Here is a 13,129-nt window from a genome sequence, read left to right on the forward strand (position 1 = left end):
GAATTGAGAAAATAGTACCTTGAATCATTTTCTATATACTAGATAATAGAAATTTTGAAAGCAGGAATTATCAGTATGAGGGACCACTATGGAACATGGAGAAGGGTCATTCTAAAGGGAAAAATAATTCAGAGACATTTATAAGTGTACCCAGTGGTACTGATTCATAGATTTGATGTCAGTGGAGGAAGAAAGAAAATTGAGACATGATTCTAAAGTCTTATTGGTCTGATGTCTGATGTTTAATAAGCTGAATGATGATGCCATTGACCAGGGTAAGAATCTTGAAGGAGAAACAGTTGATTTGTGGGAAGCTAATGATTTGTTTTTGAGTCATGTTGGTTTTTAGGTGTGTAAGGGAAAATGTTAGAGTTTTTGGCATACGGATGGTAGGTGAAGCCATGAGATTATCCCACAGGTGAGTAGAAGAAGGACAAGTAGACTTTGTATCCCTTAGAGATAATGAGGGAATCTGTCTTATTCCAGGACTATTAGGAGTAGGAAAAAATATGCCTACATGAAACTGATATCCCAATCTAGCCCCCTCTATGATTTTGAGGTCTGAATTCATAACACCAGTATGATTCATGAATCTTAAGACATAGAAACTGATCTTGAGTGGTGATACAGATGGGAGAATTGAATGCAAAAACATACTAGATGGAGACTGATCACCAAGGTCACCCTCTATCACTACAGAACAAACCTATCTCCACATAAGCAGATTAAAAAATTAGTATACTGTTCTAGGAACTAATCTACCAAAACCAAACTGCATATAATAGAACAGTGTGTAATCAATCATACAAGAAATACCTAAATAGACATTAAGGAGCCTAAGAAAGAAACAAAAAGGGTCATAAGGGGAGGATGAAACAATTAATAAAGGCCAGGAGGATATAAAAGCAAGCCAAATAGAACCTCCAGAAATGAGGAACAGTCATTGATAAAACCTCATTTGAAAGGATGAGCTATAGATTAGACACAGGTGAAGAGAGAGTTAGTGAACTTGATCACCCATATTAGGACTATAAAGAGGAGGTGGGGAAAAGATATAAATTTGAAGGGACATGGAAGCTAGAATAAACTATTGCATATGCCAAAGAGGAGTTACAAAAAAAGAGGAGACAGAATGTTTTGATATAATATTCAAAGAGATACATAGCTAAGAATCTTGCAGACTTGATGCCATTCTGGTAAGAAAAAGAAATGACACCCAGATACAGCTTAGATAAATTGCAAACTGCAAACTAAAATAGGAAATCTATAATCATCAAGTGGGAGTGGGGAAGATTATTTCTAATACGTAATTCTCTGACCATTAGGGATTATGAACATTTCTCTAAGTTTACTAGCTACTTGTATTTGCTCTTTGAATTATCTTTTAATATCCATTGCCTGTATTTTCTATTGGGTTGTTTATTTTTTTCTTGTCAATTCATAAATGTAGTTTGTGTGTTGAAGACATTGACCCTGCATCTGTATTTCTGTCCTCTGATCTGCAAATATTTTCCACAAATCTACCCCTTTTGTACATTGTTTTATAAATATATATCTCAGTTGGCTGGACAACTGTGTCATCATAATTTATTAAGTAAACTATTCATTTCTTGCTAAGTTGAAATGACATACATTAAATTTCCACAAGCAATTTCTAGATTCATTCTTCTATTGCATTGCTACCACTTTTCTTACAGTAGTGCCTTATAATTCAGTTATGGTAACAATGATGTATCCTATATTTAGTCATAGCCACACAGTCACTGATCATTCTATTTTATCATATTTTCTTGCTATTGTCAGATGTTTCCTTTCATGTGAACCTTAAGATCATTTCATTAAATTTTTCAGAAGTTAGAATCCAATTAGTATTGTATTGTCTGTTTATGATTTTTTTTAAATTAATATATTTATGATGCTAAACCTGTCTCATCCCAAAAGTGTAATGTATTTTAATTCATTTATATCTAATTTTGTATTCTTCATAAGACCATATAGAACTTCTATCTCTTTTGTTGAATTTGTCCTAAGTAATTTACAGGCATTATCACTACTAATCAGGAATATTTCTATTTGTAGGTAGTTATTGTTAATATTGAGAAAAGCTATTTATTTTTGTTTACCTCTTATTCAGCCTTGTGACTATATTCTAGTATTTAATTTGGAAGGCACTTTTGCTATATTTACTTGGTTTATCTAGGTATAAAATCACATAGCAAATGAAATCATGGAAACTCTTCTAATTTGCCAATTAGCTTATTTTCTTTTCCAGCCTACTTCTTACAGCAAAACTGAATAATATTTGCCAATTTTGTGTACACCTACTAAGTTGATGATTTCAATTGAAATAGCAGCAAATGTTTCATAATTTAGAAAGATACTGGCTATTTTTCATAGTATTTTTCTATTCCTGTTTTATCTAGAGCAAGAATCAGCATACTTTTTTTTTTTTTTCTTTTTTTTTTGGTAAAGGAAGAGATAGAAAACATTTTAGAGTTTTGGGCCATATGGTCATTGTTACAACTACTCAAGTCTGCCATTTTAGCATGAAAGTAGTCATACACAATACACAAATATTGGGTGTAACTGTGTCCAAATAAAACTTACAAAAACAGGGTGCAGACTAAATTTGCTGCAGACTCATTGACCCTTGCTTGCTGACCCTGACCTAGATTTTTATTACGAATTGATACTTAACTTTCTAAACAGCAGAGCATCATAACAGTCATGAATACAGACTCTGGAGAAGAACACCTGGGTTTGAAATCCATTTCCATGACTTCTTATCTGTGTGAACTTGGACAAGTGACTCTCTTTGCTTTGATTTTTTCATATGAAAATTGTGTGTAATAATACTATATATCCTATAGAGAAATTATGAGGAAAAAATTACATAAGACTTGTAAAGCATTTATATGCCTAGCATATACTAAATGTTATATAAATGCTTAATTAGTAAGTAAATAAAATACCTTTTCAGGACCTATGGATACACTCATGTTTTTGAATTATATGATTTTTTTTTAGTATTTTATACTTTATTATAGTATTTTTTATACTGGGCTCTATGTGCTAATGTACTATTTGGATTTTTGTATTTATATTTATGTTGTGAGATGAACCTATAGATTTCTTTTTAGAACACCTTTATCAATTATTTGTATTAAATTTATAGGTTTATAAATTTAATAGTAATATAATACCAGTTTATTGCTTCCAGAAGTTGAAAGCATTTTATTATGTAGATTTTCTGTTTTTAAAATATTTTCTAGAATTTAGCTAAAAATTATCTAGTCCTGTTGACTTCAGTTGTAGATCCTTATTCACTTTTCTGTTCCTTTCCTTTAAAAAATTATATGTCTACCTCTTACATAAAGTTTTGGTGAATTTTAAAATTTCTTGCTATAGTAATCAAAAAGGGGAAGGGTTAATATCTGGTAAGTGTAGTAGTAGGATTATGATGGCTGATTATCTTTTGTATATTTTGTTAAAAATTTTTTTTCAAAAATTAAAAATAATTGAATTAAAAAATAAAATGTAAGGTTTTATTACCAGCTTCAAATCCTTACATGACAGCTATGAGCAGATAAAACATGAAGGTGTGCAATAGGGAATTTGTATTAGTTTGTTTTGCCACAAGAGCGTAACAAATAATCCCTAAAGCTCAGTGGCTTAAGAAAACAGGAATTTATTCTCATCCTTGTGGGTCTGAAGGTCAACTGATATACCTCGGCTCAGATGGCTCTGATTTAGGCTGCCAGTTGGTCTCAGGTCTGCTCCAGGTATGTTCATCCTGGAGCTTCAGCAACAGAAGCTCCCTGGATCATGCTTTCTAGTGGCTGATCACTGGAGAGCAAGACCAAGGCAAAACCACTCAGCCATGTTTAAGGTCTCTGCTGGTGTCACATCCACTAACACTCCACTGGTCAAACAAGGCACAAGGCCAAGCCTAATTTCAATGTGCAGGAAAGTATACTGGGCTTACAGAGGGAGGGGACTGAAATGACTATTTGATGAACAGTAATCCATGCTATCACAGTTTTTTCATATTAGAAGTTTATTTCAAGTTTTTAAAGAACTTAACCACACACATCCAAATAAAATGAGTCAACTGTTTCTAGTTTGCCCACATTTATGTAGCTGGTCCCAACCTAAGCTAGGTCTTCAAAGGTTGTTGCCAGCACGTGTGGTACCTTGCGCACATCTGAAAAGGACACTTCTCTTCGTGGTTGACACAACTCTGCCTATACATACCCTGGCAAGTGTGGACTACGTTCAGCCTCCACATGCCCACTTGGTGAGCTGCATTTCTCTGGCTATAAGCTGTTCAACTCTTTATCATGGCCCTTGGCCTTCCTCAGGCAGAACGGTAAAATTAGAAAAACTTTACTTTGGAGCCTTTTTTTTCATATGCATTTCCTCTTTCATTGTTCATCCTCCTCCTGTTGTTGAGTCGTACCGCAACCTTTGACCTGAGGCATCTCATCAAGTTACTATTGGTTACTTACCTTCACTCAAAACTGCCAGTCTGGGGCTTCCCTGGTGGCGCAGTGGTTGAGAGTCTGCCTGCCAATGCAGGGGACACGGGTTCGAGCCCTGGTCTGGAAAGATCCCACGTGCCGCGGAGCAACTAGGCCCGTGAGCCACAATTACTGAGCCTGCGCGTCTGGAGCCTGTGCTCCGCAACAAGAGAGGCCGCGATAGTGAGAGGCCCGCGCATCGCGATGAAGAGTGGCCCCCGCTTGCCGCAACTGGAGAAAGCCCTCGCACGAAACGAAGACCCAACACAGCCATAAATAAATAAATAAATAAATTTAAAAAAAAAAAACAAAAAAAAAACTGCCAGTCCTCTTTTCCAGGCTCTTGGCATTTCATGTTTTCCTACTGACATTGGGTGATAATGGGGCCTCCCATCACCTTTAAAACTCTGCCTATATCAACTCTCTGTGCTTGTGTTAAAGCAGAAGTCAGATAGGAGTTTCACTTACTACCTTCCTGATGGCTTCTAGAAATTTCATCACAGAAATATTTCCTGCTTAAATTTTATTTTGGCTCGATTCAACTAACTTATTACTGTATGTCTTAATGGAGAATAGAAAATGTTAAATATTTCAGCTAAACTACTTTCATATTAGTTCTCTGTACCAAAGAAACAGTTTTTTTAAAATGAATCTATAAATGGATATAGGAATCTACATGCATGTAATGAGTGATATAATGTTCATAGATATGAATGGCATATAATTTTAATATAATATTTGTTTTATTTTACTCCTACTTGGAAAGCAGCTTTATTATTAGTTTTCTAGAATTCTTTGTCTTTTTTTTAAATTAGATTAAATCTCTTGATGATAAATATGTGGTTGGCAAGATTTCCAAGCAGTGGACTGGCTTTGTGAGAGAGTTATTTACAGATGTCGATAACTTTGGCATCCAGTTCCCGTTAGACCTTGATGTGAAAATGAAAGCTGTGATGCTCGGCGCATGTTTCCTCATTGTAAGTTTATTCTTGCTAATCTGGGGTATAGTTGGTTTCTCTAGGATCATTCTGAAATAATTTGGTAAATTTTACATTTTTAAATGATCTTAAATTTGTAGGTTTTATTGAAAGTGGTCCTATTTAATTTTAGCTCTGAAATTCCATTTTCTTCTGCTACTCTGGGTTCACAGATGACTAGCTTCTCCCTGGAGGGTCTATGCAGTTTCACATTGTAACAAGAGGATCTTATATATTAAGGAGAGGCTCTGGTTTTAGTAAAAAAAAAAAAATTGGTGCTTTGGAAAAGAGTCTGAATCTTCCAGTGTGTTTAAATGGAATAAGTCTCAGTGAAACAAAGAGATTTCTGCCTGATTCATTATTAAATTAAATCATCTAATACAGAAATACAAACTGTAATAAGAATCTACATTCAATCAAGCCTTAGACAGAACTACCAATTAAGAGGAAATATATGAGATATAGCAATGATCTTGAACTTGTCTTCACATTAAATTACCTAGGGAGCTTTTAGTAGTAGGCCATGTTCCAGTTTAACTAAATCAGAAGCTCAGAATTAAAAGTTTGTGTAGCTCCTCAGATGATTCCATATACAGCCGATGTCAAGGACTCCTGGGACAGAGCAGTGGTTTTCAACCTTAGCTGCACAGTAGAAACACCTGGGTAGCTTTCACACTCCCTATGTCAAGACTATGTACCCAGATCTAGTAAACCAAATCCTGAGGTGGATCCAAGCCTTTAAGCTGTTCGAGCTATCATATGATTCCAAAGCAAGCAAGGTTTGGAGTTACTAGATCAATACCTTAAATATTGGCATATGGATGCAATCAGAAAAAAAATAAAAAGTAAAAGAACATACAGAAAAAGGATCCAGTTACTTCAACAAATAAATATCAGGAAAATAAAAGATAAAAATAAAATGAAAAGAGAGAGGGCTTCCCTGGTGGCGCAGTGGTTGAGAATCTGCCTGCCAGTGCAGTGGACACGGGTTCGGGCCCTGGTCTGGGAAGATCCCACATGCCACGGAGCAACTGGGCCCGTGAGCCACAACTACTGAGCCTGCGCGTCTGGAGCCTGTGCTCCGCAACAAGAGAGGCCGCGACAGTGAGAGGCCCGCGTACCGCGATGAAGAGTGGCCCCCACTTGCCACAACTAGAGAAAGCCCTCGCACAGAAACGAAGACCCAACACAGCCAAAAAATAAAAAATATTTTTAAAAAAATTAATTAATTAAAAAAAAAAAAAAAGAGAAACATCAGCTTAATGTAGTTTGTAGACCATGTTTGGATACTGATTTAAACAAACCAATAGAAAAAGACATTTACAAGACACTCAGGGAAATGTGAACATTGGCAATTTGATGATATTAATGAATTATTAAGGATTTTTAAAAAAATATGATGTTATTGTGGTTATACAAAAACAGAACAGTCCATTTTCTTTAAGGGCACATACTGAAGTATTTCAGTATAAAATGATATGGTATCATAGATTTGCTTTTAAATAATGGGGGTGAGGGAAGAGGGACACAGCAGATGGAGTAATTGGTGAACCAAGCTGGGTGAGTGGTCATTGGGACTTTATTATACTATTCTATCTACTCTGGGACAGGCTCAGTATTTTCTATATAAAGTTTTAAATATAACCACAGTTCTGTTTAAAAACTGTGTTTTCAATAAATGTTTATTTCACATGAGAAGAAAATTTTAACCTTAACTTGGGGAACTGTTTAACCAAAGGTTTACACACCATAACCAAAGATACGGTGTGTACAGGGTGGAGAGAGTAGTCTGGGGTGTTTGGATAGGTGAGAAATGGGATTGGGGTGGTGGTGGTGCAGTTATTAGGAAGTGAATATGGGGTAGATTGGTCAATCTTCCCAATCTTATAGACCTTGGGAAGATACTGAAAATTGTTTAGTTAACTGGTTAATTTTAAGCTAGGTATAAATAAAATAGTTATAAACCCAAATTTTAGAAAGATAAATCCTGGTGACTGTGTACAAAATGGATTGAAGAGAGGTAAAATTGTAATAGTGCAATTGCAAGTGAATGGTGATAAAGATTCAATTATTTCTTTGTAAAGAGAAAAAGGAAAATGATAGATGTGAGAGGGGTACAATCCACAGGATCTGACGGAAGTTATAAGGGAGAGGGTCTGGTTAGAAACTGATGGAGTAAGACAAGCTGAGGAACACAGTGGACAACAAGATTGGAAGAGAAATCATAAAACTGGGCCAAAAAATTCTAAGGTGTTATTCTAACTCTAAGATGGCTGTCATTCTCCAGAAACAATCTAAAAATTGTACATGGAACTCCAGTCACAACACAAGTTATATTACTAGAGAAGGAGTACAAAAAGTTGAGGAAGAAAGATTGAAAGAGGAACATTCTAAGAGGCATGAAAAAAGTGAAATTTAGAGAAATTACCAGAGGATTAATTAAGTTCATGCAGGTATCAATATGTGAATAGAATTACAGGATTTAATTGCCATTAAAATGGAAAGCTGAAGCTATCAACCATTTCCCAGATCTACCTATTAGTTGATTTTTCTTGTTTAGCAGATACGTTATTGTGTTTCATCAGATCCCTTAGCATTTATGCATCTGAGAGCTGATCTCTGTTTTGTTGCTGAAAACCCATTTCCGTATTTTGTTTTTATCTAGGACTTCATGTTTTTTGAGATGACTAGAAGTGAACAGAGAGCAGGAGTGTGGTAATGCATTCGTTGACATCTCCTCAGAAAATCTGAAGTCCCTGTATTGATTGGGACTATGTAAAAGAAAACTGGGTGGATTTTTCTCTTTATGTAAATGACTTATTATAGCATATGTGAATTACACTGTGATGCCTGAAGCTCCAGATATATGATTTTACTTTTCAAATTAAAGAGTTTATTTTTAATATCACTTACTTATAAATGTTTTTATACATTTTCTTTTTCATTGTGTATTTTGGAGAAAGGATATAGAAATTTTTACATTTAAACATAACTTCCTATGATGAATTACTTTGAACTACAGTCTCTGCTTTATTTTCAATTTGTATAGCAAAATTAATTAATGACTTTTAAAAGTAATTTTAATATAAACTTATACATTATTTTATTAAATCTAGTTACAATTTATTTCATATGTAACAACTAATGTTATTTTGCAAATACCGTATATTCAAAAGAATTCAAAATGAACATAATTTCAGTGTTTTTTTACAATTACATTCAAATAATACTCAATATTCATATGTCAAGGGAAAGTAAAATGTATTTTTTTGATCAGAAAATCACACTACATTTAACTTCTCCTATAATCTAATCTGCAACTATAAATATCATTTTCATTTTGACAAGACTATAAATTACCAATTTTTGATAATGATTTTTCGTGAAAAAAGAATGATTCTGTCCCCAAGAAAGATACATTTAAAGACTCACTCACTCTAAAACTGGGATATTGCTATAATTTTTGAAGTAATTATTTATATATGGAATGGTTAGCTCCTGTTCTGTATTCTATCATTCCTGGAACATAATAGTTTTCAGATCACTCAGGTGTTAATTAAATAGAACATATATATTCTGAGTATAAATGTCTACAATGGTCTATTAGATTATTTTTACCAACAATCAAATAACTAAAATAAAAAATTGCTGATACATTTCTTTGCATATTTGATTTTTGTTTTTAAACAAACTGTGAACAGTCAACTCACATGATGGTTCTGAACTTTACACATTTACCTCCCCTTCCCTTTCGAATCTCCTTTAAAAGAGCAAAAGCATATGATAATCCTTAGCAAAATATATACCTGTGCTGGAAACTAAGTTTTCTTCCTGTCAGAAAGTTAAAGGAATTTTTATACCCTGTTTTGTAGGGAAAACTGAATCAAGTGAGAGGAGATGTCCAACCCACAATTTACCTCATGGAAAGGAAAAGCGTGTTTAGGAAATAAGAACTTAGGGGAGAGATTCCCTTTCATCCTCAGCAGAACTCCAAGACCACCAGCTCCTAATGCTGAGAACACTGGGAGGGCAGGAAGCTGCAGAAAAGGTGATGTCCAGACCACCTTTCATTAGCCTAAATAATTCACCAGATGCCAGATTCCTATGATGAGGTGTAACCGAGGCACTCACATTCCATTTATAGTTGGTACAGACAGCATGCCAGGTAAAGCGAGGTACCTGCACAGCTGGACCCTAGTGGCATTAGTTATGCCAGTTAGAGAAGGGAGGGTTTTCCAAGCCCGCTGTCAGGTACCACAACCAACCCAAAATGAGGCTAAGAGACTGACATTATCCCTGTGACAGCTACATCTTGCTTTCACTTTCCCCCTCCTCCTCCCAATCTCCCCTACTCCTACTCCTTCTTCGCATAGGACTCAAGATCTCTGGTTAAGCAAAGCAAAACTGCAACTTATCTGAACAGCTCCTTCCTTCTTCAACTATGCAAAGAAGATTTGAGCAGAAACCCACACACTATCAGCAGAATCCATTTAAGTTCAAATACTAGAAAAATGTGCTCTCATTAAATATTTACAAAGAAAAGACTCATCATACATGGAAAATTAGAAATTTAAGTGAGAAAAATACCAGGACTTGCAACAGATGTCTTCATTTGTAATCTCAATGAGATTTGAGGAAATGTTGCATATTTATTTCTGGAACAGGCAGTAGAGAAAAAGGCACATTCTGATGAGGCAAAATTTTAATAAAGTCGAAAAGTATGATAACCACACTTTAAAGTGTGATGGTGGCACTGGTATAGTAGATTTATTTAGGTAGAAAGATAACACAATAAAAGAGATTTTTAAAAATTCTCCCAGAAGTCAGATAAACACAAAGTATAGAGAGGAAAAGGTGATTCCTGAGGAACAGATACATTCACTTCATGTTATGCACAACAGAAATTCCACAAGCAGAAATTAGATGGGGTCAAGAGAATACTTTATTTCCAAACAGGCTGCCATCACTAGGTGAATGGATTTATCACATACCGGACAAAATTAATGAAAATGACCCATTTCTTTGTTACTTTTGAAGAATAATTTCACCATATACAGAATTCTGGGTGGGTGGTTTTTTTCTCTCACTCTAAATATTTCACTTCACTCTCCTCTTGCTTGCATGGTTTCCAAACAGAAGTCAGGTATTATCTTTGTTATTCTATAGGTATGGTGCTTTTTCCTCTGTCTCCTTTCACAATTTTTTTTTTTTATCTTTGATTTTATGTAGCTTGAAAATAATATGCTAGTGTAGGGTTTGTTTTTCATTTTTTTCCTGCCTCATGTTTGCTAAGCTTTCTGAACCTGTGGGTAGGTGCCTGACAGTATGAGGAAATTCTCCGTCATTATTGTTTCAAACATTTCTTCTGTTTGTTCCTCTCTTTCTCTTCCTTCTGGTATTCACATTACATTTATGTTACACGTTTGAATTTGCCCCATAGTCCCTGAGTATTCTGTTCTGTTTTCTTTCAGTTTTTGTTCTATTTGCTTTTCAGTTTTGGAGGTTTCTATTGAGACATCCTCCTCAGAGATTCTTTCTGTTAGTTGTGTCTAGCCTACTAATCAGCTCATCAAAGGCATTCTCCATTTCTGTCACAATGTTTTTTATCTATAGCATTTCCTTTTGGTTCTTTCTTAGGATTTCCATCACTTTGTTACATTACCCATCTATTTTTGCATGCTGTCAATTTCATCCCTTAGAGACCTTAGCATATTAATCACGGTTGTTTCAAATTCCCAGTCTGGTAATTCCAACACCCCTTCCATGTCTATTTCTGATGCCTGTCTCTTCAAATTGGGTTTTTTGACTTTTGGTATTCCTTGTAATTTTTTCCTGATAGCTGGGCATAATACATGGGATTAAAAGGAATGCTGTAAATAGGGCTTTTCAAAATGTAGCCGTGAGATGTAGGGGAGTGGGAAGTGTTCTATTCTCTGATGTAATGATTACATCTCAGTCTTTTACTGAGCTTTCCCCTCTGGACTGGGAACCAAACAAGTGTTTTTTCAGTATTTTTTTCTCCCCTCTTTGATGGAACAGGATGGCTAGAGTGGGCTGGAGCTGGGTATTTCCCTTCTATCACATGTAAGGCTAGAGCTGACTGGAGCTGGGTATCTCCTTTCCACCAGGTCATTTAGGCTGTGGTTAAGTACTTTTTCCTGAGGGCAGACCTTGTTAAGAACAGAGTGCTCTGGTGTGTTTCAGAATGATACCTTTTCTCCTCCCCCTGCAGGAAGCACCAGGGGATTTTATCTTTTTAATTTACTGTGAGAACCTGATTGGGCTCCTGAGGGAGAATCTCACAAAACTGTGTCCCCCATCTCCCCACACCCACCAATGACAGGGTCCTTGTAGAGTTTCTGACTCACTGACTTGTGCACACTGAGTGTCAGTACGTCAGTACATTTTCCTTTTCTGGCACTGGTTCCTGTGGTGGTTTCCACTCCTGAGCCTTAGCTCCAGTAAGCCGTGACTCCCTGTGTTCACCTGTCTCTCCAATCTTGGGGGCAGCAGTTGGCCTCGTGTCCTCACTTCTGTTACAGATCCTAGAAGAGCTGTTAACTTTTCAGTCAGTTCAGCTTTTTACTTGTTAGGATGGAGAGGCGACTTCCAAGCTCCTTACCTGTGGAACTAGAGTCAGCAGTTCTCTTCATTTTTAATGTCAAAATTATTGCTACATCAAAATTCTTCTCTAATTTTCTTTCAGTCTGTATTTCTTCTTTTCATGCCATAAATAAAATGGTAATTTTATTATGAATATGAGCACATTTTACCCTATACTGTAGCTGTGTGTCTTCTGTTTATGATTTATTTTCTTTACTACAGTGTGTACTCCTTCTGGGCAGACTCTGCCTCAAAATCATTTTTGTACCTATCCCCAATGATGCCAAAACACTGTGACTGGCATATAGTTAATTTCAATAAATATTTCTCTTCTTGTGGTGGAACAAATGAAAATTTTAAACAGATACGTGTAACATCTCAGACTTGACTGAAAATCATCAAAATTTTGAAATTGAGAGATACCAACATTTCATGTAAAAGGAGAACAGGAGTTTATTTAATGACAAACCCAAGAAACCTCCAAAAAAAAACTACAGTTTTTAAAGATGAACTGACATAAATATAATGGGCACAACAAGATTAGTAGCTATGGCACTGGATGTGTCTATAATCCTCATCCTGGGTGTTATAAATACTATAATAATACTATAATAAGAGTATCCAAGCTCTTAGAACACTGGCACCTGAGAAAATACGATTAAAAGGATGAAGAGTGTGGAAACCATGTTCTTTGAAGAATGACTAATGGTATACAGCCTCAAGGAGGGAAAATGTGGGTACTGAACTATGGAAGTGGGATAAGTTTATTCTTTTTTTTTTTTTTTTTTGACATCTTTATTGGAGTATAATTGCTTTACAATGGTGTGTTAGTTTCAGCTGTATAACAAAGTGAATCAGCTATACATAGATATATATCCCCATATCTCCTCCCTTTTCCGTCTCCCTCCCACCCTCCCAATCCCACCCCTCTAGGATAAGTTTATTCTTAACTGCTCTGTAATGCCCCAGATTTCTCAGCTATAAAACTGATACAATAATTGTATAATCCTCATAGAGTTGTTGTGAGAG

The 13,129-nt window shown here is 35.5% G+C and overlaps 1 protein-coding gene across 2 annotated transcripts in view; it reads left to right on the forward strand.

Annotated features, from left to right (window-relative positions):
- The window catches only part of LOC132364510 (phospholipid scramblase 2), a 32,706-nt gene extending 23,555 nt beyond the window's left edge, over window positions 1-9,151 (forward strand). For both annotated transcript variants that reach the window (XM_059920138.1, XM_059920139.1), the window contains exons 8-9: window positions 5,336-5,497; window positions 8,163-9,151. In XM_059920138.1, the coding sequence (XP_059776121.1) occupies window positions 5,336-5,497; window positions 8,163-8,216 (216 nt within the window). In that variant the 3' untranslated portion in view covers window positions 8,217-9,151. The remainder of the gene's footprint in view (window positions 1-5,335; window positions 5,498-8,162) is intronic.
- The last annotated feature ends 3,978 nt before the right edge of the window (window positions 9,152-13,129 follow it).

The sequence above is a fragment of the Balaenoptera ricei genome, chromosome 4, assembly GCF_028023285.1.
Source record: "Balaenoptera ricei isolate mBalRic1 chromosome 4, mBalRic1.hap2, whole genome shotgun sequence".
Lineage (NCBI taxonomy): Eukaryota > Metazoa > Chordata > Mammalia > Artiodactyla > Balaenopteridae > Balaenoptera > Balaenoptera ricei.